This window comes from Sordaria macrospora, chromosome 7, assembly GCF_033870435.1.
Source record: "Sordaria macrospora chromosome 7, complete sequence".
In the NCBI taxonomy this organism is placed as follows: domain Eukaryota; kingdom Fungi; phylum Ascomycota; class Sordariomycetes; order Sordariales; family Sordariaceae; genus Sordaria; species Sordaria macrospora.
The window spans coordinates 2,791,429-2,813,214 of record NC_089377.1 but is presented as its reverse complement, the minus strand read 5'-3'; the positions used below and the strand labels follow the sequence as shown (position 1 = coordinate 2,813,214).

Sequence of the window (21,786 nt, the reverse complement as noted above, 5' to 3'; positions counted from 1 at the left end):
GAGGGCACATGGGGAGGCGGCCTCCTCCTAGGTGTGGCGGTTCGTATGGTGTCGAAGGCAGCAAGGTTCAGGAGAGGGCCGGCAGATGCAGGGGTACATTTACATGATAAAAGGCAGACCGACTGATAGGTAGGTAGATGGTGGTGGGCGGTGGACGTGAACGTGGACGTTGGATGTGGACGCAGGGCGGAGGAGGGAGGAGAGATGGAGGCAGGCTGGCAGGGAGGGATGCCAGTGGAGGTGTGTGCGCACAGCTACCTAGTGCTCGCGATTAGACCGCAGCGCGAGACGACCATCGGGAGACTGATTTTTTTCTTGTCTTGGTCTCCTGGTCCCCTTGGGAAGAAACAGGCCCCGGGTTGTTCCTTCATGGCAAGCCCATCTGCATTGGCGCATGGTGCATGGTAAGGACCCCCATCTCAGATGCAGTTTCTGCTCGAGAATGGCGGAGATCCACCAAATATCGCTGGCAGCGATCTCACTAAGGCAGGCACTGTGTGGGTTATCTGTCGGGCTCCATCTTTCCGAGACCCTCCCTCACCTCCCTCGAGCCTCCCTCATCCTTGTCCTTAGGCGTACCGCCTCTGTACACTACACTACACTGTGGGCGTTAGCGGCCGTCTTTAGTCCCAGACAACGTGCCCAATTGCTATGCTGCCTATCTTTGAGCTTCTCTTGATTCTCACGTCCTTTTCCGCAGTCCATCTCTTCACTACCGAGACTACCACCTTGAATCTCGCCAGAGACCGGAGCTGACCCTTGAGATCTACATGCCGATCAAACTGAGGTTCGCATGTACGTCCGGTGCACACATAGATAGCCCATGTGGTATGCGGTGTACCGGGTACGCAGTAGACATCTACCTACCTACCTATCTATCAATATCGTGTGGCTTTCTCGATAAACTTTCTTGGTGCTCTTATAGATGCGGTGGTGGAGTACTGGGAAAAGCAGCGCAGGCAGTGTACAGGCGAGGGAAGGGAGCGACGGGAAAGTGCACACAGTTGGAGGGACCCCGCTTATCTGATGCGGCTCAAACCCGGACAGATTTCGGAGACGCGCAAAACGCGGAGATTTGCGCTGGGCCTTGGTTAGGGAGTAAGTGGTGGGTTAAACCCCCCTCGCGCTTTGATACACACGGTACGTATTATTTCTCTTCCAAAGGTTTTAGCTATTAACTAACACTGCTACAATTCCCCAAACAACAACAAACACCTCAAGAACATATGCACTAACAACCGGTTACGTGGGAGACCAGCAGGTAGGTATGCTAACAAGCCTACCACGTGCGTGTCTAGCTATCCACGTACCTATGTACATGTGCTCGATGTCTCCACTAGCACTCTGCCTAGGTACCTCTACAGTCTGCGCAGTAGCTATGTAAACCTAGGTAGCATGACAGCGCCGTTTCAGTCCACGTCCTCAACCCAACAAGACGCCGCCGCCGCCACTTGGGCTATGACGGACAATCCCCGTGCTTTTGTTTCACCATTTCTCTCTTTCGCCTTTGATCAGGAATCTTCCTCTTCTTGCTCCTGCCTGTGCTGAAAGAGACGCGTCCTGGCCAGGAGTCCCAGCACAATGCGATTCCAGCTCCCGTGCGCCGCCCGGCCATGGCCCCTACCGGATCATCGGCTACTTGTGAGGCCCCAAACAATCCGGCCGAATCTTTATTCCCGCCTGGGTCTGTCAACATCGCATCTTCCCGCCGAGGGCTGGAGCTGATCCGCGAATGAGGAGGCTCAGAGGGTTAGTTGGGGGTGGGACAGTGACTAGCCCGAAGCAGGTAGAAGGAAGCCGTTGCGGCACCGATGCTGTGGGGGAAGCGGGGGGATGAGAGATCATCCGGTGACGCAACCGAACAGTCAGTCACTTCCTACGGCCTCGTCAGTATGGTGTTTTTGCCATGGCCCGCATGGCTGTCTTGTCGTTGTTTGGGAGGACCACCGCCCCTAAAGAGTTTTCCTACCGTACGTCCATGTTGATAGCGCCTTGTGTATATCTTATCCGTGACTGCCAGTGGCGTTACGCGGTGCCAGGATGCTACTGTATTTGTAGTTGGTGAGGAGAATCCGTTGGCGGCACGTAGCTCTGGAAATAGGTGGCGTCTGTTGTGCGTTTTCTGTCCCATTGTGTTTATCCATCTACACAGTCCGTATCGGCTGCCCACTGGTCTCGCTATTCTTTGCATGTTCAATCTCCCTGGTTGACCGTCCAAGTGTGAAGCGGACCCCCGAAGCTTCCACCCTGTTCCCGCTCAACTTTCACGGCTACCTTACCCAGCACCTTGGATTGGACGTGGGTTGGCCGTTAACCGACAACAAGTCAGTCTCGACGATACTACCCCGACTCTGGGACCCCGATCTGTGATCCCGCGGCAGGTCCCTGACTCTCTTCCTACGCCGTACAGTACCCAGCTGATCTGACGGGACCCGACTCGTGCACTCTCCACAGCGGCTACTTCCTGTAATCTTCCCGCCCGGTCCAGATGGTTTATGGGCCCGAAGCTGGGGAGCCAGGTGGAGTCAACCGCTCTGGTTCTCCATATCCGGATGTCCCTGGGCCCCACGATGCCGCACCTGACTTTGGTTCCTGTCTTGCGGATGCGGGTGCGGGTGTTAACGCGGCGGAGGCAGAGGCCGGAACGGGGAGGCTGTCTTTGATCACCAATCTTGACCATCGTGAATCATTACTGAATCATGGGCATGGGTCCGGAGGCGCTCCCGTCACAATGTCCGGCGTGGCTACGGGCTCGGCAACCGAGAGAACCATCGAGTCTGCACCTCAGCGACATGTCACCGGCGCGAAGGCTGTCTCATGGGGGGACCTGCCCCGGAAGGACCAGCTTATTGTCATCACTCTCGCGAGGTTGAGTGAACCGCTTGTCCAGACCTCTCTCCAGGTAGGCTCTCCGAATTTCATTATGCTGCGATTCTTCCAGCGCTGATAGTTGGCTATGTCTAGTCCTATATGTTCTACCAGCTGAAGTGGTTCAATGCCGACCTTCCTGACTCGACCATTTCCAGCCAGGCTGGAATCCTTCAGTGGGTCACTCTCCCATCCACCGATATCAGCAAATATGCTCCGGAATGCCGTAGCGATATGTAAGCGGTTCCCGTTGCTGATTCTCTGATTCCAAGTGCCAGCTTTACGGCTGCTCAATTCTTCACTGCCATGCTGTGGGGGCGAGTTGCCGACTCTCATCGGTGTGGCCGCAAAACTGTGCTTTTGATCGGACTCGGGGGTACAAGTAAGTTTCTGATCTCTGCTTCAACTGATCTTGCCATCCTCCAGTAACACTTATGTCCGTGTCTCCCTGCTTGTGCTAAATTTATTCGGCACAGTGCTGTCTTGCGTCGGGTTCGGTTTCTCAACATCTTTTTGGGAAGCCCTTCTCTTCCGGTCATTAGGCGGAATCACGAACGGAAACATAGGCGTTCTCAGAACCATGTGAGTAGAATAAGATTGGCCCGGATGAGCTATTATGCCTCCTTACATGCAAGCCTGCGGATCCTGTGCTGACATCTCTTGCTTGTAGGATTAGTGAAATCGTCAGGGAGAAGAAGTAAGTTGACCTCTTTAGGTAGTCAAGGACTTCAGTCCTCCTGTCCACCAACGATTTCCCGTTGGGTTCCACCATATTAATCAATGCGACAGATACCAGTCCAGGGCCTTTCTGCTACTCCCAATGACTTTCAACATTGGCATTATTATTGGTCCCATACTCGGCGGGCTTCTCTCTGACCCTGCGGGGACCTACCCTGACACGTTTGGCAAAGTTGGCTTCTTTAGGCACTTTCCGTATGCTGCCCCCAACATACTCTCGGCAGTTTTTCTCTTTTTCGCCATGGTCTCCGTCTGGTTGTTCTTGGAAGAGGCAAGTTTATCTCATGCTAATCATGTTATCTTGGCTCCCAACCCTTATTTCTGTGATGCCATGCTTACTCATACCTCTCCGTCACTTAGACACTGGACTCGCGTGCAATGGTGCAAGACAGGGGCTTGGAACTGGGGCAGAAGCTCCGGAGATGTTTTTCTCGCGGTGACGCAAAGGCGTTCTATGCACCACTGGCATCGACAGACTCAAGTGCTGAACTCGAACTAAGTCCTACCGTGGAGGAAAACAAATCCTCAGGCAAGCCGACTTGCAATGGTCCTGGGAAGCAAAAACAGGGTCGGAGACGATACACCCAGCGTCTCCCTTTCCGACGTATCTTTACGCGAAACGTCAGCTTCACACTGGTTGCAAACTTCCTCCTTGCCTTTCACGTTGGTACCTTCAACTCGCTGTGGTTCGTCTTCCTTTCCACGCCCATGTACGACCCAACCAGAACCGCAGCATCTCCAAATGCCTTGCTGCGGAATCTCCCTTTCATCTTTACCGGGGGCTTAGGCCTACAACCCCGTGAGGTGGGCATGGCCATGGCTATTCTCGGTGTTATTGGGATCGGCCTTCAGCTCGGACTTTACCCGCGGCTTTCTGCACGGTTGGGTACGGTCAGGAGCTGGCGCTTCTTCCTCCTGTTTTTCCCCTTTGCCTACTTTCTAGTGCCATATCTAAGCTTGGTGCCGAGCTCCTCGCCGCCACCAAGCCCCAAAGACGGAATCGCGGTGTGGATGGCCATTGCTGGAGTGCTCGCCCTTCAGGTCGTTGGACGCACGTTTGCGTTGCCAACACAGACCATTCTAGTCAACAACTGCACTCCGCATCCAAGTGTGCTAGGGACGGTACACGGCATCGGGCAAAGCGTTAGCAGTTTTGCCAGGACTTTGGGGCCCATGCTCTGTGGCTTCCTGTATGGGCTTGGCCTAAATATGGGAGTCGTTGGAGCCGTATGGTGGGGCTTGAGCGGAATGGCCATACTCGGGTTCCTGGCTAGTTTATTCGTATGGGAGGGTGATGGGCATGAGATCTGGTTAGAGGGTGACGACGAGGATGGCATCTAGCATGCAAGTGCGTGATGTTCAACCAAGATGCTTGACGGGGCGTACCGTGAGCATCTCAGATATCCTGGAGTGTATTCGACATGAAAACTCGAAAATCTGTACATGGAAGAAAATGTCAACTTTCGATTGGTGAACAGTTATTTGTGTTTTATGTATTATACCCGCAGTGCGTGTGTCCTTTTCCGAAGTCGTCCGTCGGCTGGTCGAGCATGGAAGGTGTCCTGAGCATTATATCCAAGGTTCTTAAGTACAGGGTTAAGCTTGTGTAATCATCAAAAATCCTTCGTGGCGCAATTGGCTAGCGCGTCAGACTGTTAATCTGGAGGCTGTAAGTTCGATCCTTACCGAAGGAGTGTTTGATTGACATAGAAGTTCTTTTTGGATTTCATCCAATCTTTACCTTTTCCTTTTATAACTCACACTCGAGATCCTTTTCTTTTTTTTCTTTTCTTTGTTCTTCTTCATGGCCCCTTCTCCTTTCTTCCCTCCTCGGTTGTCTGATTCCCAGCTGTACCGTTTTTCTTCTTCGTTAGGCTGTCGGGGTTTTCCCTCTCCCCTCATAACTTCCCCCGCTCCCCAATTGCGAAAGCACCATTATTGCGGTGTTTGTCTTCCCCGCGCACCTGTCTCTTCTTAAAGTAAATTACACTTTCGAGATGTCATAGTTTACCAGACAGTCCCTTACCTATGAAGACTAACGAAACTGATTCTTGATGTGGCCCTTGGGTAGCATCTAGGAGTCGAGCTAAAACCCACTGATTCGGTCCCTATCAAGTCGTTGCAACCAACCTCGGTGTATTTGCATCCGACTTCCCTATCTCCACATGGCCGCCCAGTCACCTGTGCTGTGTAAGCCGAGTCTCCTATCATTACCTATAGATTACCAAATACCACGGCAAATACCACCATTTCATACTTCCTTATCAGGCGCAATTACCCATTCAATCACTCGCACCGAGAGACACTTTATTCATTCCCCGACTTACTTGTCTACCTCTTCCACCTGTTTAGAAGAAACCATATCTCCCTGCTTTTAGTTATCCCGTCAAACGACGACACCATCATCCCAAGGACTGTGAATCAACGTCCTCATAACTACAGAAGGGCGCAGGCTGCCAACGACAAAGCAATGGCTACCCCTGTCAAGATAAAGCTGAACGGACTGGACATGGCGGTTGATGCGGTACCATTTGAACTGGAGGCGTTTAAACCATTTGGTGATGTGGTTGCGAACCCACGACCTGACCTTCACCCTGCCATGGCTGCAAAGGCCAACGACACGGCAGGCATGCCCTTCGATGCCATTGTCGCCAACCAGGGAACGGCAATCAAGTACCAGCACGTGTCACGGATGGAAAACCTCTACGACCAGGCGCCGAGCGGCCGGACCGGAGTGACCGTTTCCAACATGTTTGTGTGTGCATCACGGGCGCTCCCTCGGCGACTCGAAGCCGGAGTTGAGTGTGAAATCTTCCCAGTCACCGTTCTCGAGCGCCATCCGTTCACCAGCCAAACATTTGTCCCGCTCCACGCCGATTCCCAAAGTCGGTACTTGGTCGTTGTCGCTCCGAGCCTCTCGCCGAGTGCCAAAGACCAACAGCTGCCAGTTCCCTCCTCGCGGCCTGCTGGGGCGATGGTTAATCGAGAGTTGCCGGGTCGAGGACTACCCGACCTGAAGGGCCTGCGTGCTTTCATCGCCACTACGGACCAGGCTGTAACCTACGGGGCAGGCACGTGGCACTCCCCAATGGTGGCCCTTGGCCCAGCCGACAAGGCGATTGATTTCTTCGTTTTCCAGCACGCCAATGAGGTTGCCGTGGAAGATTGTCAGGAGGTTTTCTTTGGCTCATCCACTGTCACAGTTCGCCTGCCGCCTCAGTCGATAGCGAGTAAACTATGACCGGAGGGCGAATTGCCGTTGGGAATTGCGTTGCGTTGAAGGTTTCATGTAACTACCGGGTTGACTGGCGGTGCGATCACTATGGCATGGCTTGCTTCATTTGACCTGCTGTCTGGAGTTGTTCGGTGATGGATGGCCTACACATGGCGGCTGGTAACCAGCACCAGCCTCATGGTTAAACCGATTGCCGTACTAGGGAGTTCGAAATGCATAGAATTGGCGGGGTGGTAAGGCCCCTCTGTGTCTCGGTGTTTCGCGGAAGGTGCATGCTGCTGGGGTATTTTATAATAATCAACCTTACTTAAAAAGGGTTGTGCGTCTGAATAGCTGAATGGCCAAATTTGGAAGGAGTGCCCAATAATATTTTTGACACATGTCGGGTTGCCCTTCTAGACAATCAAACAATATCAACCACTGAAAGAGGTGGCATAGGTTTCGACACCGTACATACGTACTCACCGTCAAGTCTGCGCCCTCGGCTGAAAAAGCTGTACTCAACATCTGCTCCGGCCCTTTTCGTCCTCAGCAAACACACAATGAAGCCCGTGATCGAATCAGTCGATGCAAGAAACAAGTTGGAGGATCTCTCTGGTATTAAGGCCAGGCCGGGAGACAACCCGTACGATACCCTCATACAAGCCTGCAATGATCATCCCGTAGGTGCCTCGGCCGATGCTCTCCTTCCACGCCAGGAGAAAATTGCGAGGACTTGAAGCCCTGCTCACCAATCTGCTCTCTACGTCTAGGCCGAGATACAGTCGTTGTATGCCACTCATCGAGTGACACGGAACCTCCAACAGCGACAACAATTCTTGTCAGCCGACTTTTCAGAACTCATTATCGATCCCGTTTTATTACGGCTCGAGAAACCATCAGTCGAGCCTGGGTTCCGAGACCCACGGCACTGTCTTGTATTCTGGGCAAGACCACCGGAGCACATATTGAAACTGGCTTCCCATTTGCAATCCCTCCTCCAGAAGGTGGCCCCCAGTTTGTCAACCACTCTCCCTTGCTGCTTGCCCCGTACCTGCGCGTACCGTGGAATGACTGACTGTGTGTAACGTAGATTTGTGGCTCATGCCCACGCACTGTATGCACATGACGGCACTTGAGCTGGCGCACTCACGGACCTCAGATGAGATTGGGAGCCTCGTGTCGTCGATACGGATGGCGATACCGTCTTTGACGAACCTGACGTTTACACACCGGGCCCGGTTGGTAAGACCCATGATATCCTATGACCTCTCGGCCATTGCCGTGTCGTTCGTCCCGGCAGCCGAGGAGGATGACGGGTACACGTACCACCATCTCCGCAGAGACCTGTTCGAGGCAGTGAAGAAGACTGGGGTCGAGATCGGGTCTCGGTACGTGGTTCCTAGCGCGCACATCACGCTCGGGCGATATCTCGGCCAAGACGACCACGCGACGCATCAGGCCCGGCAAAGCTGGATCCAGGCGATTGAGGCTATCAACAAATGGCTGGAGACTCAAGTGTGGGACTCTGTCGACGGCGAGTTCACGGGGGAGTGGGTTGTCGGTCAGGAGAAAGGGCTTGAAGTGCGAGACGGGACGCTATGGTATGGAGGTGGTCGCACCATCATGGCGGGAGAAGGATTCTAAGTTGGGAAAGGTTGGCCCAGGTTGTTTGAAGGAACAGTTGGAAGTGCGCTTTGTTTGTTCCCCCGCCCTCAAAGCCGTTTCGGGGTTTTTGTATGATGCTGTTGGTTGTTCTAGTTGTCCATGTGGATGGCTGGCTACCTTACCTACAGGGTGCACAGTGGACAAGTCCATGCTGCTGAGGTACAGTGATGGACAAAAAATACTGTCACTTCCCACCCATATTTACTGCACTGTTGGGGGTGACAGTATTTTTTGACTGTCAGCTTTTTGTTGTTGTTATTTTTAACGTCTACTTCCGCCTCCCGTAGGGCATGACTGTCAGCTTGCCGATGTGAAAGGATGTTTTGGTTTGTTAGATAGCTATCATATCTGCCATTCATTTCCCGATCCGATTGCCTAAGCACGCAACTAACTTACACTACACTAGACTCCCATCTCGAGGTCGGACCTGGTGACCGTCATTAGCTTTAGTTGCCGAGTGTTTTCCGTTGACGTCGCTGCTGAGGTCGCCCTCGTTACTGCCTACCTACGTAGGCTCTCGTTAATTTTGTACCTACTGCCCACTAGAACTAACTAAGTACATGCATAATCCCGCTCCGACCTGCCCCTAACCCCCTGAAGCTGCTTCACTCGGTACCCCAGGCCGAGATTAGACTTTCAGATTTCCACCGGACCCTTCACGACAAACAACCTACCATAGTCGTGCCACGCGCCTCGACGGCGGAACCTGAGATTTTGAACAGGAGGACCTGAGTGAGGCAAGGCGAAAATAGAGGCCGTATTTGACCACCCGCGGTCCATTCCCGCCGCCGACGTCGCTGTCGACGTCCTCCTCCAAGTTCCGTCTTTTCAAGGGGCTTGGACCTGAACAGTGGAGCAAGACTAAGCCGGCGCCGCTGTCCTAATCCAGATGGTTGCGCCGTGGAATCCCCCTTCGTCTGCATTGCACTCATGTTTCCCGGCCGGGCCTTGTTCGTGGGAACCACGGTTGCGGCATCAATGGAAGGGAGGCAATTGTTTGTGCCGGGAAGTGCTGCAGTCAGCGGCAGTGGTAGCGGTAGCGGTGGCGGTAGTGGTGACGGTATACCTCTAGGGAGCCAACCAGGTCCCGGCGGCCTACCTGACTCCAGTGACCGTGACCGTGACCGTGACCGCGACCGTGGCCGTAGCCATAGCCATGACCACACCTCCGTCTCCGCCTCCGTCTCCGCCCCCGCTTCCGCCCCCGCGGACGTCTCAGCATCCTCCCCTGACGGCGGAGTCACCGCGCCGCTTCCGGTACCTGACCGCTCGGTCCCGAACACAGCGCAGGACACGGCCACGACGATCACGGTCAAGGCCACGGTCAAGGCCACGACCCTCCCTCTTGCTGTCCAGTCCGACTCTCTGCCTGCTTCGGCCAAAATGCCAGCTAGCTCATCCTCACTTTCACCTTTCTCTTCTTCTTCTTCACCTTCACCCAAACCCACAGCAACAGCAGCCATATCTACATCTAGATCTACATCCACCGACAACGGCACCGGTAATGGTAACTTCCGTTCCGCCGCCCGCCCCGCCGCCACTGTCAGAGCCGTCACACCGGAGCCGGCTGAAGTTACGTTCAATATGTCTGCAAAAAGCGGCAAGGCGAACACCGCAGCCCTGCCACACCGGCCAGGCGCATTTCCCTCCATCTCTCCCGAAACCTCGCCACGGTCCACCCCCGGTGCTGGCGGCCCTGTTGTGAGCAAGACGGCGCCCGCACCCGTCCCGGCTGGCAGTTCATCTGGAAATCCGTCTGGTCCCGTAGCAGCAACTCCGTCTAGCCTCCCCACGCGACGCCAGGGCATGGTGTTCGGAGAGGGTATGGGGGGCTCTATCGACAGCGCCTCGTCAAGTCCACCGTCACGGCCGTCCTTGTCAAATTTCCGCCCCAGGACCCATACGTTGGACAGTGCGTTCCGCCAGCAACTTGTTATTGAGAATCGCCACCGCGTCGGCTCCGTCTCATCGTCCGGCTCAGTGGCTGTGGTAGATGACTCGAGGCCTCTGCTTCAACCGCACTTCAACTCGTATGGACCGCAAGACACTCACCACATAGCAGCCGCGTCTGGACACAAGGAGAGGAAGTCATCAACGACGAGGACCCGGCTTACCAAGAAGTCTGCCACCTCTCACCATTCCTCTCCATTATCATCGCCCCAGCCCTCAGTTGATTCTTTGCCGTTGCCCGTCCCTACGCGAGATGCCAACAAAGTCTTGCTGTTGATGAAGAACCTGTGCGGTAGGATGCGCGGCGAGGCTCAATATCTCAAAGAAATTGGTGGCCCATGGTACGGTGGTACATGCTACATAGACGAGGAGAAGGGGAGCTTGGTGAGCGACTCGGGAGAGGGTGGCTCTTGTTCTCACTCCCTCCTTATGCCGGATCTGCGTGGGTGCCGTGTGCTTCCCCTCAGTCGGATGGAGAGAGGCGGCCGGCCATCGCTGGAGATTACCAGCCCGCATCTCAATCTCAGCATCATCTTGCGCCCTTCAGCGGCAGAAGAGTATGATCTGTGGCTTGCTGCCCTGCTGTGTTGGCAGCAGCTGCGGCCTTCCGGGACCAAGAATACCATCACAAGATCAGGGAGTAGCGTTGCTCTGCCGCCGCTCAGGAGCGAGATGCAGCGTCGGGCCTCCTCTTCCGGCCTGCGAGAGGCTACCGTCATCAAGGTGGGCAGAGTTATGCTCTGGGATAAAGGTTTGGCTACCTCCCCGCGGGCCATCGTCAAGCGTCCCTCAGCGCGAGATTTGCGAATACCACACATGGCCTGGAAACGTGTTTCCTGCATACTATCCGACAACGGCGAACTCAAACTCATGGCAGAGCATGACGTCTCGCTTCTGGCCATGATCGAGTTGTCTCAGTTGTCCAGGTCAGCTATACAGCAGCTCGATAAGACGGTGCTCAACGAAAACTACTGTATAGGTATCTTCCCCATCTACTCTCCTACCTCCACTCAACTGTCAATTTTGCGCCCAGTGTACATATCCATGGAGTCAAGGGTTCTCTTTGAGGCTTGGTTTGCCCTTCTCAGAGCGTTTGCCGTACCTGATATATACGGGCTTGATCCAACAAGCCGAGGCCATGTGTACGAGGTCACCAACCTCAACTCGGCACCCAAAGGAGAAGTTTTCAGAGTCGAAAAAACGATCAAAGTTAGGGTCACCGAGGCAAGGCTACGGAGCAGGACCTTTTCTCAGGAAGGAAGCATGATGGAGCGCCAAGGCAAAAATACTGCAGAGCTGGACCCTGTCGTCGGGAATTACTTCGCCGAGGTCATACTGGATGGCGAAGTTCGAGGCCGCACATCAGCCAAATCCAATACCAAGAACCCTTTCTGGCGAGAGGATTGCGAGTTTACCGACCTTCCTCCCTCCTTACCTTACTTATCGGTGGTTCTGAAACGGATCGTCGGCACCACTGAAAGTTTTAGCCACCAGCTTCAGGCCACTCTTGGCTTGCCGAAAGCCGGCCAGCTGAGCGAGGTGCTGTGCGGCGCTGTCGACATACCCTTGCACCTCCTACAGCGCGGAAAAGACCACGAGCAGTGGCTCCAGGTGTTTGACGCACGACAGCAGTCGATTGGAACAATGCTTCTCAAGGTGCATCACGAAGAGTTCATAGTCTTGCACTCCAAAGAATATCAGCCTCTCTCAGAGCTCCTGCATCGCTTTACATCGGGGCTGACGACACAGATAGCCGAGGTGATGCCTGGAAACCTACGGAAGCTCGCAGAACTATTCGTCAATATATTCCAGGTCTCTGGAAAGGCAACAGAGTGGCTGGTGACCTTGGTAGAGGAAGAGATTGACGCGATAGGGAGCCAAACTGCGAGCAAGAGACCGCGGTTCAACCAGCGGCTGATGTCCAGTGACTCAATCTCCTCTGACGACAAACGGTCTACACTTGTACAAATGCAAAGGACGCTCCCGGGCGAGGCGAGCTTGCTGTTTAGAGGAAACTCGTTGTTGACGCAGGCCTTTGAGTTGTACATGCGACGCTTAGGCAAAGAGTATTTGGAAGAGACTCTGGCAGAAAAGATCCGTGAGATCAACGAGCTCGACCTTGACTGTGAGGTTGATCCGAGTAGAGTACAGAACGGTGACGATATACAGCAGCATTGGGCGAAGCTCATTGAGCATACTGGCGCTGTGTGGCGCTGTATCGCATCGTCCGCAAACCGCCTGCCGCCCGAAATTCGTCACGTCCTGAAATATATACGGGCTGTTGCAGAGGATCGCTATGGCCACTATCATAGAACCGCTGCCACTGTTTATACTTCGGTGTCCGGGTTTCTCTTCCTGCGTTTCATCTGCCCAGCTATCCTTAATCCGAAGCTCTTCGGCCTCCTGCGCGACCACCCCAAACCGCGCGCACAACGCACCCTGACTCTCATCGCCAAGAGCATCCAAGCTCTAGCCAACCTCACCAACCTGAATAGGGACACCAAGAAGGAGGCATGGATGGAGCCAATGACCGAGTTCCTCCACAGGCAGCGCCAGCCATTCAAGGATTTTGCTGACGCCGTGTGCGCCATTCCGGCCGAGAAAACCAGTACCGCCGTGCCTGCTCCCTACTCGACGCCCCTGACGATTCTGGGACGCCTGTCACCCCTCGCTCGTGAGGGGTTTCCTTCGCTCCCGTACCTGGTCGATCATGCGCGCAACTTTGCGGCTTTGGTCAAGCTATGGGCTAAAATCCATCCCGAGTCAGACTGGGACGCTTCCAACTGCGAAGGCGACCTGCTTCAGTTCCATCGTCTATGCACGACGCTCCACCAACGCGCAACGCACTGCTTCTCGCAGATGGAGACCCGTCGAAGCGCTGGTGAAACTACCACCAAGCCACCGGATGAACGGCTTCGTCTTTCCGATGCTCTGGACAACCTGAGCTATGGTGATGTCCTTGGCATGTCTGCGCGCAACAACGCGACTGGGACCTTTTGGGTAGACGGTGAGAGCATGACGCCTGGCTCCTCAGGTAGCGAGGTAGATGGGCCTGTTATGGGAGGCGGCGGCAGTAGCAGCACAAGCATTAGTTGTAGGGACATACGGAACGCCTCGAGCGCGATACGGCAAGGTTCCAAGAGCAGCGAGCAGCTGTCGTCCATGTCGGGCGGGACTGTGAAGGGGTTGCGCAATGGAATGCAGGCGCCACGGAAATTCCTTACAGGGTTCATCCGTAAGACAAGGACGGCTTCACCCGAGCTCGGTACGGGAAGCAGCACCGGATTCATCACGGGGCTAATGCTGCCTGAAGCAGGCAGCACGTCGGCAGTAGTATCATCGTCATCTTCTGCCACTGCTGCAGGTAGAGAGAACGATCGAGAGCGGGATCGAGGGACAGATCGAGAGAAAGAAGGCAAAGAAAAGCATCGAGGCGCGGAACGAGAGAAAAACAGCAAAGAAAAGCATTCAAGCAAAGACGCCAAAACTGCTTCAGGTAAATCCCAAGGGGATCGCCATCAGTCTGCTGTCCGCCAACACTGGCACGAGAAAGGGATTTAAAACAACTCGATTCAAAAGCACCAACGGTCGTTGAACCATGGCTGCTTTCGAAGGCCATGGATACCCGGGTATGGAAGGGCGCACGACAGCTCTTGGATACAGGGGCATACATTGACGATTTATGCCCACGCGATATGGAATGCGAGTCCTCAGAGAGCGTAACAGACCGAGCGCTCATTTTTCTCTCTTTTTCTCCCTATAATCTCATGATTAGCATTTTGGTTCTTGTACTTAGCGACGATGATGACAACGACGATGATGATGATGACCTATCTCTTGAGAGCATGCTTGCTATCGATCTGGCGGACCATCCGGCAGCACCAACCGCCGAATACGTACTAATGTCTCCAGACCTCAATCGAGGGGAGGGGATTGCCTACTTTGGTCCGTCTCGCAAGAAAACGACAGTGTCTACAAAAGCGGCGAAAGTGGCCTAAAACACATTCTATTCCATGAGGCTATCAAGACTCCAGTGACCGGTCGAAACACTCGCTTGAGAGCCCATGTTCCAACCTTGACACAGCTTGAACTCCCCAAACGCCAATGTGGATATCATTAGATATTGTATGTAATTGGACCTTGAACCCAACCCGCTCAATGCCGATAACTCCTTTCGCAGATACCCCCTAACTCGAGGAGCACCTTAACTATGACACAAACGTAGAATAAACTGCAAGTCCTCGTAAGAACAACTTGATCAAGAAAAGAACTTCTTGAAGGCGGCCTTCTCCTTGGCCAATCTAGCCGCGGCAGCCTTCTTGACAGCCGCCAGCTCATTGAGAATGGCGGCATCTTCAGGCGCAATCTTCTTGGCCTCCTCCAGACTCGTCAAGGCGCTGTCCTCGTCCTTCATGCGCACCTGGGCGTAACCCCTGCGGTAGAGAGCCTTGGCCTTGTCCTTGTCTGAGATGGCGGCAACAGCAAGCGCGCTGTCGGCGCTGCGGACGCACTCATCCCAAGCGCTCAGCTTCATGTTCATGAGAGCCGCGTTGCTGTTGAGCGAGACGCGCAGGGCGTCCAACTTTGCCTTTGTATCAGCCGGCTCATTGTCAAGCTCGGGATCCTCGTTCAGGTAGCGCAGACCCTTCTGATACTTGTCGAGGGCCACGGGGAGGTCGCCGGCCTTGAAGGCCTTGTTGCCAAAATCCTTGCAGTCGGTCGCAATCTTGAGAATCTTGGAGGCAGAGAGGGGCTGGCCGTCGGTGGCTTCGTCCTCGGGGAAGTCCTCGTATTCGTCGCCGTAGGCGTCGGCAGTCTTAGTGTCGGCGCTCACAGCTGCATCGCCGCTAAGCTCGCCGCAGTCGGCAATGACGGCCTCCTTGGTGGGCTTGTCGTTCTGGGTCTTCAGGTTCTCAATCTGTCTGACGACTGACTTGCCGCTCAGCACCTCGCCAAAGACGACGTGCTTGCCATCAAGATGTGGGGTAGGAACGGTGGTGACGAAGAACTGGGAGCCGTTCGTGCCTGCAGAACATGCGCGTTAGCAAGAGGTTGGAAGCACCAAATAACGGCCGACAGTGAAATGACACATGCAACGTACCGGGACCAGCGTTGGCCATGGACAGAAGGAATGGACGGTCGTGCTTCAACTGGAAGTTCTCGTCCTCGAACTTGGCGCCGTAGATGGACTCGCCACCGGTGCCGTTTCCAGCGGTGAAGTCACCACCCTGGATCATGAACTGCTTGATAACACGGTGGAACGTGGAGCCCTTGTAGTGTAGCGGCTTGCCCAACTTGCCAACGCCCTTCTCGCCGGTGCACAAGGCGCGGAAGTTCTCGGCCGTCTTGGGCACAATGTCATTGTAAAGCTCGAAAGTAATACGGCCGGCTTCCTTGCCCCCGATAGTGATGTCAAAAAAGACACGGCTGCGAGCCTGCTTGACGTCGTCGGTAGAAGACATGGTTGGTTTGAATCGAGGAGTGGTGGTTTCACGAGAAATTGGTGCGAGTCTGAGTTATTGTACTGCGACTGAACGAGCCCAGTTAGCATTTATAGCTCAATAAACCACGATGGAAGCAAACTGTTTGTCCACGGCACAGATAGCAGGCAGGGAGGGAGGGATACGGCAAGCAGTCTGAGGACCAAGATGTTCACAGAGCGAGCGCAAATAGAAGCGTACTTACCCGTCGCAACTAGCTGCTATTCTGATTTTGACGAAAAGAATTGGTACAGGTACGCAGGCGGAAAGGAAAGTATGTAGAGCTAGGTAGGTAGCACAACTGTACGGTACGAGCAGAACTGCAGGAAGACAGCGTCTGACGGATTGGTTGAAGTAATAAGGGAGTCGCTGCCGGTGATGATTTCGTCCCAAAGTCCAAACAGCTGGCTGCAGGGCGGGGTGAATTGGTTTCGTGAACATTCGAGAATGGTGGGGCAGCCATGTGCTTAGCTCCCGTCCCGTTTCCTCTTTCTTCATCTGATATCCACAATATACCCAGAGGTATCTTTTTCTGGGTGTCAGTGCATACGAGTACAAGGCAGCTACTCCCACTGGGAGCGGCTAAAGCAGCTGAGGCTCCACAGCATTCCCAAGATGCGACTTGTAGAGGTAGAGACCATACAGAAGGATACTTCATTCCTCGTGGCCTGGCCGAGCACTCTGGTACCTCAGCTCTACTTCTAGAACTACCTTACTTTCTATCTCTATCATAGCATGATTCCCAGCTCTCTATGCATTTGACAATCACACAGACCCCTTGTCACGTCTATCTAGCAGGGACAATAGTCACCCACTCGCCCACCTAGACTTGATTTGTGGACTCAGGCGCCTTGTCTGCCGCCGTTTGGCCGTCTTTCATGGTCATCGACGGCGGCTGCTTTTGCTGCTTTGGATTAACCTTTCGGTCTTCCTTCTTCTTCTGCTGCTGCTGCTGCGCTGCCGGCGTGGCCGATACCTCGAGGGTGACCTACTGTCATGTCAACAGGGCTCTTGGCTACCAGGCCTGTGTACTAGTACTCTGTTGAAATACTCACCGGTCCATCGTTGACCAAGGCGACCTGCATCATCGCCTGGAAAACACCGTTCTTGACTCTGTCTGCAGTATAGCCTTCCTGGACCTTCCTGTAGAACAGATCATACAAAGTCTTTGCCTCATCTGGGCCTAGGGCTCCATGGAAGTCGGGCTTGCTGCCCTTCTTGGTAGAAGCAAGCAAGGTGAACTGAGAGACTACACCATGCGGCTGCTTGTCAGTCTTGTAGTAAGAGCTTTAGCTCACTCGGTAAGACGTTACCCACCGCACAATACCTCGCCGCCGATGTCCTGGACACTTTTCTTCCACTGCGGTCCGCTGGTTGTCAGAAAGGGATCACTTCAGTCCATGTGCTTTTGCAAGCAAGTGCCGTACCCGTCCTCCTGATTCATCATCCCACAGTTTCAACTTGAGTACTTTAGATGCCAGAGCCTCAGCCTCCTTTGCCGTGTCGCCGGGGGCAACCGCCGCCAAAACGAGAATGCCTTGGCCGATGGAGGACACCAACTGGTTGTCGACCGTGACAGAGGCTGAGAGCACGCGCTGGAGAATTGCTGTGTGTGATATGTTGGCCAGGTATCTATACACAAAATGACAACCAGAGAGGCGGGGATTTAGCTATACGGACCCTTCATTTTGCGCTTCTTGATCCTAAACGGCTTTGTAACCCTTGGCGTTGCGAGTTAGTTGGAATTGTAACGTTGTTGGCTGAGCTTCGATGGACAGCAAGGTCGCGAAATAAAGTGACAAAGTCAGGCACCAGGCAAGGAAGGTGACTCGAGTGGAATAAGAAATTGAAACGGCCCCTAGAGGTACCCGAAGCACCACCAACTGCGGAGCCTGTTGGGTAGCCCGAAAATACCAAGACACAGCCTTGAAGTCCAAGTGAAAGGGCATCTGAAAGTATGTACGCTACTATGCTAGACTAGAGCTATGTTGGGCTTGAGATAAGTCTTGGGAAGAGTACCTCTACGGCAGCAGTGCACGCATTTCGAACGTAGTAGATAGCACTGTCGTGAAGCTTCCACTTAATCATCGTCCTTTTATGCTCAGGAATTGAACGAGAACTACGTTTAAGTGGTAAGAGTGTTCGGCCGGTGGCTCGACAAAGAAAAAGGAGCAGGGTGTTCTCGATGATGGGAAGATTGAACATCTAAAGAGGCAGGCCAAGTTGAGGTTGAAGAGGAGACATGAGGTGAAGAGTGGGTCTTTCTTTCAATGCCTCCATCTCGGCAAACAGCCCTCCCGTCCCATCTCCACAAAAATGCCTGGAGGACCAGTGCTGTTGCCTCCCGTCATTACAGCGCCTGCCTGCCCGCTGTTTACCTACCACTAGGGGCGGAAGTACCCTCGCTTATTATTGCAATACCGGAGGTACCTTCCGCCTTCGCAAAGCAGGAAGGACGGGCACCTTAGCTTGAGACAGGACAGTCCCCAAACAGTTCTTTGCCGCAGTACACCCGCACTACTGTTAGACCTACGGGGTAGCCCAGGGCAGGCAGGTACCTACCTACAGTGGACAGCGGTACGTAAGATCAGGGAGCCTCTCGACCTGGGCAGGATCGCCATCTCTGTTCGCCGAATCCGCACAACCAGGGCAAACCTCCTCATTCTCTCCCAAACCACAAATCCGTCTCGGATCATTTCGACGACGACGACGACAACACCGACCACGCCAGGCAATTACCAGATTGGGGATCGCCATCGAGCAACACCGCAACCACATTGACATCAACATCCATACTACTACTACCGTTACTCCTTAATCAAAGGTGATTCAACCCGTCCGTTGCCCGTTGCCCGTTGCCCGTTGCCCGTGGCGCCCTTGCCCTCCGGTTGGCCTTGCGACAGTTGGTAGCCTCGGCGCATTGCCCACACAGCGAGACAGCATACCTCTACATGATATCCATGCATTCACAACCCAGTCGATACACAAGTCCAAGTCCCCTTCACGTCGATTTCGCTAGATCCCATCAGCTAACCAAGGAAGCTTCCGAAACCAGCTCGCCTCTCGTCGTCTCCCCTTCCGACGACGGCTCGAAGCCCCGAGAAGCGTAGCCTACCGCTACTGCCGCAGTAGCCCGCCCGGTAGCTTCTGGTCGCGTGGGGCCCAAAACATCCCGAAATCACCACACCAACACATCACACCATCGTCGCTCACCCCGCATCCAGAGCGCACTCCAACATCTCACCTTGCATTTTGAGTTTACGAGAAACAAGTCTGACACGATGGCGGCCCGAAAGCTTGCGCAAGAAGTCGACAAGTGCTTCAAGAAGGTCGCAGAAGGCGTGGCGGAGTTCGAGGCCATTTACGAGAAGATTGAGCAGTCCAACAACCCCGCCCAAAAGGACAAGCTCGAGGATAACCTCAAACGAGAAATAAAAAAGCTCCAAAGGCTCAGAGACCAGATCAAGACATGGGCGGCTAGTAACGACATCAAGGACAAGGCTCCTTTACTCGAGCATAGGCGCTTGATAGAGACGGTTCGTATCCCTGCTGGTTGCTGAGCATGGACTCTCCTCCGTGTGGCGCCGTGAACACCCCAAAGCTCACCGGTATTTCTAGCAAATGGAAAAGTTCAAGGCCGTAGAAAAGGCCATGAAGACCAAGGCGTATTCCAAGGAGGGCCTGTCGGCTGCGGCCAAGCTGGACCCCAAAGAGCAAGCCAAGTTGGAGGCGGGCGAATTCCTCAGCCAAATGGTCGACGAGCTGGAACAACAGATCGAGACCCTCGAGGCCGAGAGCGAATCAATACAGGCCACCATGAAGAGGGGCAAGGGACAAGGCGCCAAGGCCGACCGGATAAGCGAAATCGAGCGCATCATCGAACGACACAAATGGCACCAGGGGAAGCTGGAGCTGATTCGACGATCTTTGGAGAACGGCGGCGTCGAGACCGAGCAAGTGAACGACCTGGAAGAAAGTATCCGATACTACGTTACCGATGGCATGAACGAGGATTTCATGGACGACGAGGGCATTTACGATGAGCTGAATTTGGAGGAAGAAGAGGATGCCTACGGGATGAATGTCGACAACGACAAGGGATCCTCACAGGATGCCCAGTCGGTCCAGGACGAGCCCGAACCCGAGCCCAAGCCGGCGAGCGTGCCGGCGGCGAAACAGCGTACCCCAGCCGAAACCGTTGCAGCATCATCAACACGACGCTCTTCTGCGCAGTTGAAGTCGCCACTACCGACATTGGCGACAGTCCACACCAACACGCTGACAAGCATTAGCAATACACCGGCAAGCAACGCACCTATGAAGCCGGCATCACTACCCACGAGGCCGGCCGAGGGTCTCAAGTATGCCAGTGCGGCAGCCGCGGCAGCCGCGAGCGACAAGAGTGGTGTAGGAATCGCGCCTCTACCCCCGCCGCCAACGGCCAACTCGTCGCTACCAGCATCCCACGTGAAGACCAGCGCAGCAAACTCACCCAGCGTGGCAACGGTGCAGCCGGTTTCCCAGGAGAGGATAGCAAACGCAGTACCCCCAGCTGCTGTTGCGTCGGTTTCGAATACCCCGGCAACGAGCAAAGCAGAACCGGCCAAGAACGTGACTTCGCGTAACAAGGCACCGGCACCGGCACCAGCACCAGCACCAGCACCAGCTGCTGTAGCAACAACTTCCAAAGCAACACCCGAACCAGAACCCGTGGAAACTCAGCCGAAAGGTCGGAACAGTCCGCATCCATGCCAGACCTCGCCTACTAACGTGTGTACAGTGCCCCAAACGAACGGTACGAGCAATGGCATCAAGCCCATCGAGGAAGCGGAAGAAGATGAGTCGATTTACCATCTACCAGCGTCTTTGCAGGATCTGGTCGAGTCATACGAGGTTACCAAGAAGTGCCCAGCGCCTTTGGGTTCGCCTGCCACGCAGAGGATGCACACGGCGGCATTAGCGAACAAGCCGAATTCCCTCGACACTGAGCTACCGCGACCTTACTACCCCGATGTCAGGTACCACACGCACAACCAGTTCCCGCAGGAGCCCCTGGCCATCTTTGAGGATCCTCGACTCTACCAGCGGATTGATCCGGACACCCTCTTTTACGTCTTCTACTACAAACAGGGAACATATCAACAATACCTTGCTGCCAAGGCCCTGAAAGATCAAAGTTGGAGGTTTCACAAGCAGTACCAGACGTGGTTCCAGCGACACGAGGAGCCGAAATCGATCACGGAGGAATTCGAACAAGGAACCTATCGTTTCTTTGACTACGAGAGCACATGGTATGGCATAGCCCCAGAATGAAGCGCCCCTGACCCCATGGTTAACACCCACATCCAGGATGAATCGCAGGAAGGCCGACTTCAAGTTCACTTACAAGTTCCTTGAGGACGAAGTATAAGGAGGTTTTGCTATGGCCCGGATAGAAGCTGGCGTGCTTATCGCTTAGGTTTGCTACTGTTAGTGCTGTAACCGTAGTCTGAGAATCTGCACATAGCCTATGGGGTGATTGCAGTGTTTCTTGAGCTTGGGGGTAGGGGTATGATAGGCTGCCGCAGGCTCTGGAGTTGTCTTCAGCTTTAGCCAAGCTTTGGTGAAGCCTATCGACTTCCCCTTAGTATTCAAGATGGAGCGTCATTAGCTTTTGCTGATCACCGTACAGCGGTGCCAGCTTTCATCTACCACGTTAGCGTAACATTCCTTCCTTGATACATGCAGGCTTTTCTTGCTTCTTTGTGCGAATAGGGCTTATTGGCCCTCTGTCTAGTCTACCCGTCGTTCAAGAGGCTCTCGACTTGGGATTTCCAAAAGACTAGACCCTTCAAAGCACTTTTGTCCGCACAGCGGTAAGTGGTAGCA

The 21,786-nt window shown here is 54.2% G+C and overlaps 8 protein-coding genes and 1 non-coding gene across 9 annotated transcripts; 7 read left to right on the top strand and 2 right to left on the bottom strand.

Moving 5' to 3' along the window:
• Positions 1-2,488: 2,488 nt before the first annotated feature.
• On the top strand, positions 2,489-3,108 carry SMAC4_14117 (uncharacterized protein; the record flags this gene model as incomplete). Its single annotated transcript, XM_003345825.2, has 2 exons — positions 2,489-2,902; positions 2,965-3,108. The coding sequence occupies 2 exons, from the start codon at positions 2,489-2,491 to the stop codon at positions 3,106-3,108; spliced, it is 558 nt and encodes a 185-aa protein (XP_003345873.2).
• Positions 3,109-3,984: 876 nt separating this feature from the next.
• Positions 3,985-4,947, top strand: SMAC4_06274 (uncharacterized protein; the record flags this gene model as incomplete). Its single annotated transcript, XM_066090426.1, has 2 exons — positions 3,985-4,492; positions 4,550-4,947. The coding sequence occupies 2 exons, from the start codon at positions 3,985-3,987 to the stop codon at positions 4,945-4,947; spliced, it is 906 nt and encodes a 301-aa protein (XP_065947804.1).
• A 279-nt stretch (positions 4,948-5,226) lies between these two features.
• Positions 5,227-5,300, top strand: SMAC4_14116. Its single transcript has one exon. It is a non-coding gene; the product is annotated as a tRNA-Asn (tRNA).
• Positions 5,301-6,076: 776 nt separating this feature from the next.
• Positions 6,077-6,847, top strand: SMAC4_06275 (uncharacterized protein; the record flags this gene model as incomplete). Its single annotated transcript, XM_003345826.1, has 1 exon — positions 6,077-6,847. One exon carries the CDS (start codon positions 6,077-6,079, stop codon positions 6,845-6,847), a length of 771 nt encoding a protein of 256 aa, XP_003345874.1.
• Positions 6,848-7,370: 523 nt separating this feature from the next.
• SMAC4_06276 (uncharacterized protein) lies at positions 7,371-9,251 on the top strand. Its single transcript, XM_024655810.2, has 3 exons — positions 7,371-7,503; positions 7,594-7,837; positions 7,914-9,251. Exons 1-3 carry the CDS (start codon positions 7,384-7,386, stop codon positions 8,465-8,467), a joined length of 918 nt encoding a protein of 305 aa, XP_024511638.1. The 5' UTR covers positions 7,371-7,383; the 3' UTR covers positions 8,468-9,251.
• A 215-nt stretch (positions 9,252-9,466) lies between these two features.
• On the top strand, positions 9,467-14,436 carry SMAC4_06277 (uncharacterized protein; the record flags this gene model as incomplete). Its single annotated transcript, XM_066090427.1, has 2 exons — positions 9,467-13,761; positions 14,235-14,436. The coding sequence occupies 2 exons, from the start codon at positions 9,467-9,469 to the stop codon at positions 14,434-14,436; spliced, it is 4,497 nt and encodes a 1,498-aa protein (XP_065947803.1).
• Positions 14,437-14,444: 8 nt separating this feature from the next.
• Positions 14,445-15,900, bottom strand: SMAC4_06278 (uncharacterized protein; the record flags this gene model as incomplete). The annotated part of the gene is made up of 2 exons (XM_066090428.1): positions 14,445-15,463; positions 15,540-15,900. 2 exons carry the CDS (start codon positions 15,898-15,900, stop codon positions 14,697-14,699), a joined length of 1,128 nt encoding a protein of 375 aa, XP_065947802.1. The 3' UTR covers positions 14,445-14,696.
• A 641-nt stretch (positions 15,901-16,541) lies between these two features.
• SMAC4_06279 (uncharacterized protein) lies at positions 16,542-17,805 on the bottom strand. The gene is made up of 5 exons (XM_024655811.2): positions 17,599-17,805; positions 17,346-17,524; positions 17,236-17,278; positions 16,974-17,167; positions 16,542-16,906 (listed from the first exon to the last, which is right to left on the bottom strand). Exons 1-5 carry the CDS (start codon positions 17,603-17,605, stop codon positions 16,742-16,744), a joined length of 588 nt encoding a protein of 195 aa, XP_024511639.1. The 5' UTR covers positions 17,606-17,805; the 3' UTR covers positions 16,542-16,741.
• A 561-nt stretch (positions 17,806-18,366) lies between these two features.
• On the top strand, positions 18,367-21,647 carry SMAC4_06280 (uncharacterized protein). Its single transcript, XM_066090429.1, has 5 exons — positions 18,367-18,742; positions 18,974-19,454; positions 19,537-20,647; positions 20,699-21,209; positions 21,268-21,647. Exons 2-5 carry the CDS (start codon positions 19,200-19,202, stop codon positions 21,326-21,328), a joined length of 1,938 nt encoding a protein of 645 aa, XP_065947801.1. The 5' UTR covers positions 18,367-18,742; positions 18,974-19,199; the 3' UTR covers positions 21,329-21,647.
• Positions 21,648-21,786: the final 139 nt, after the last annotated feature.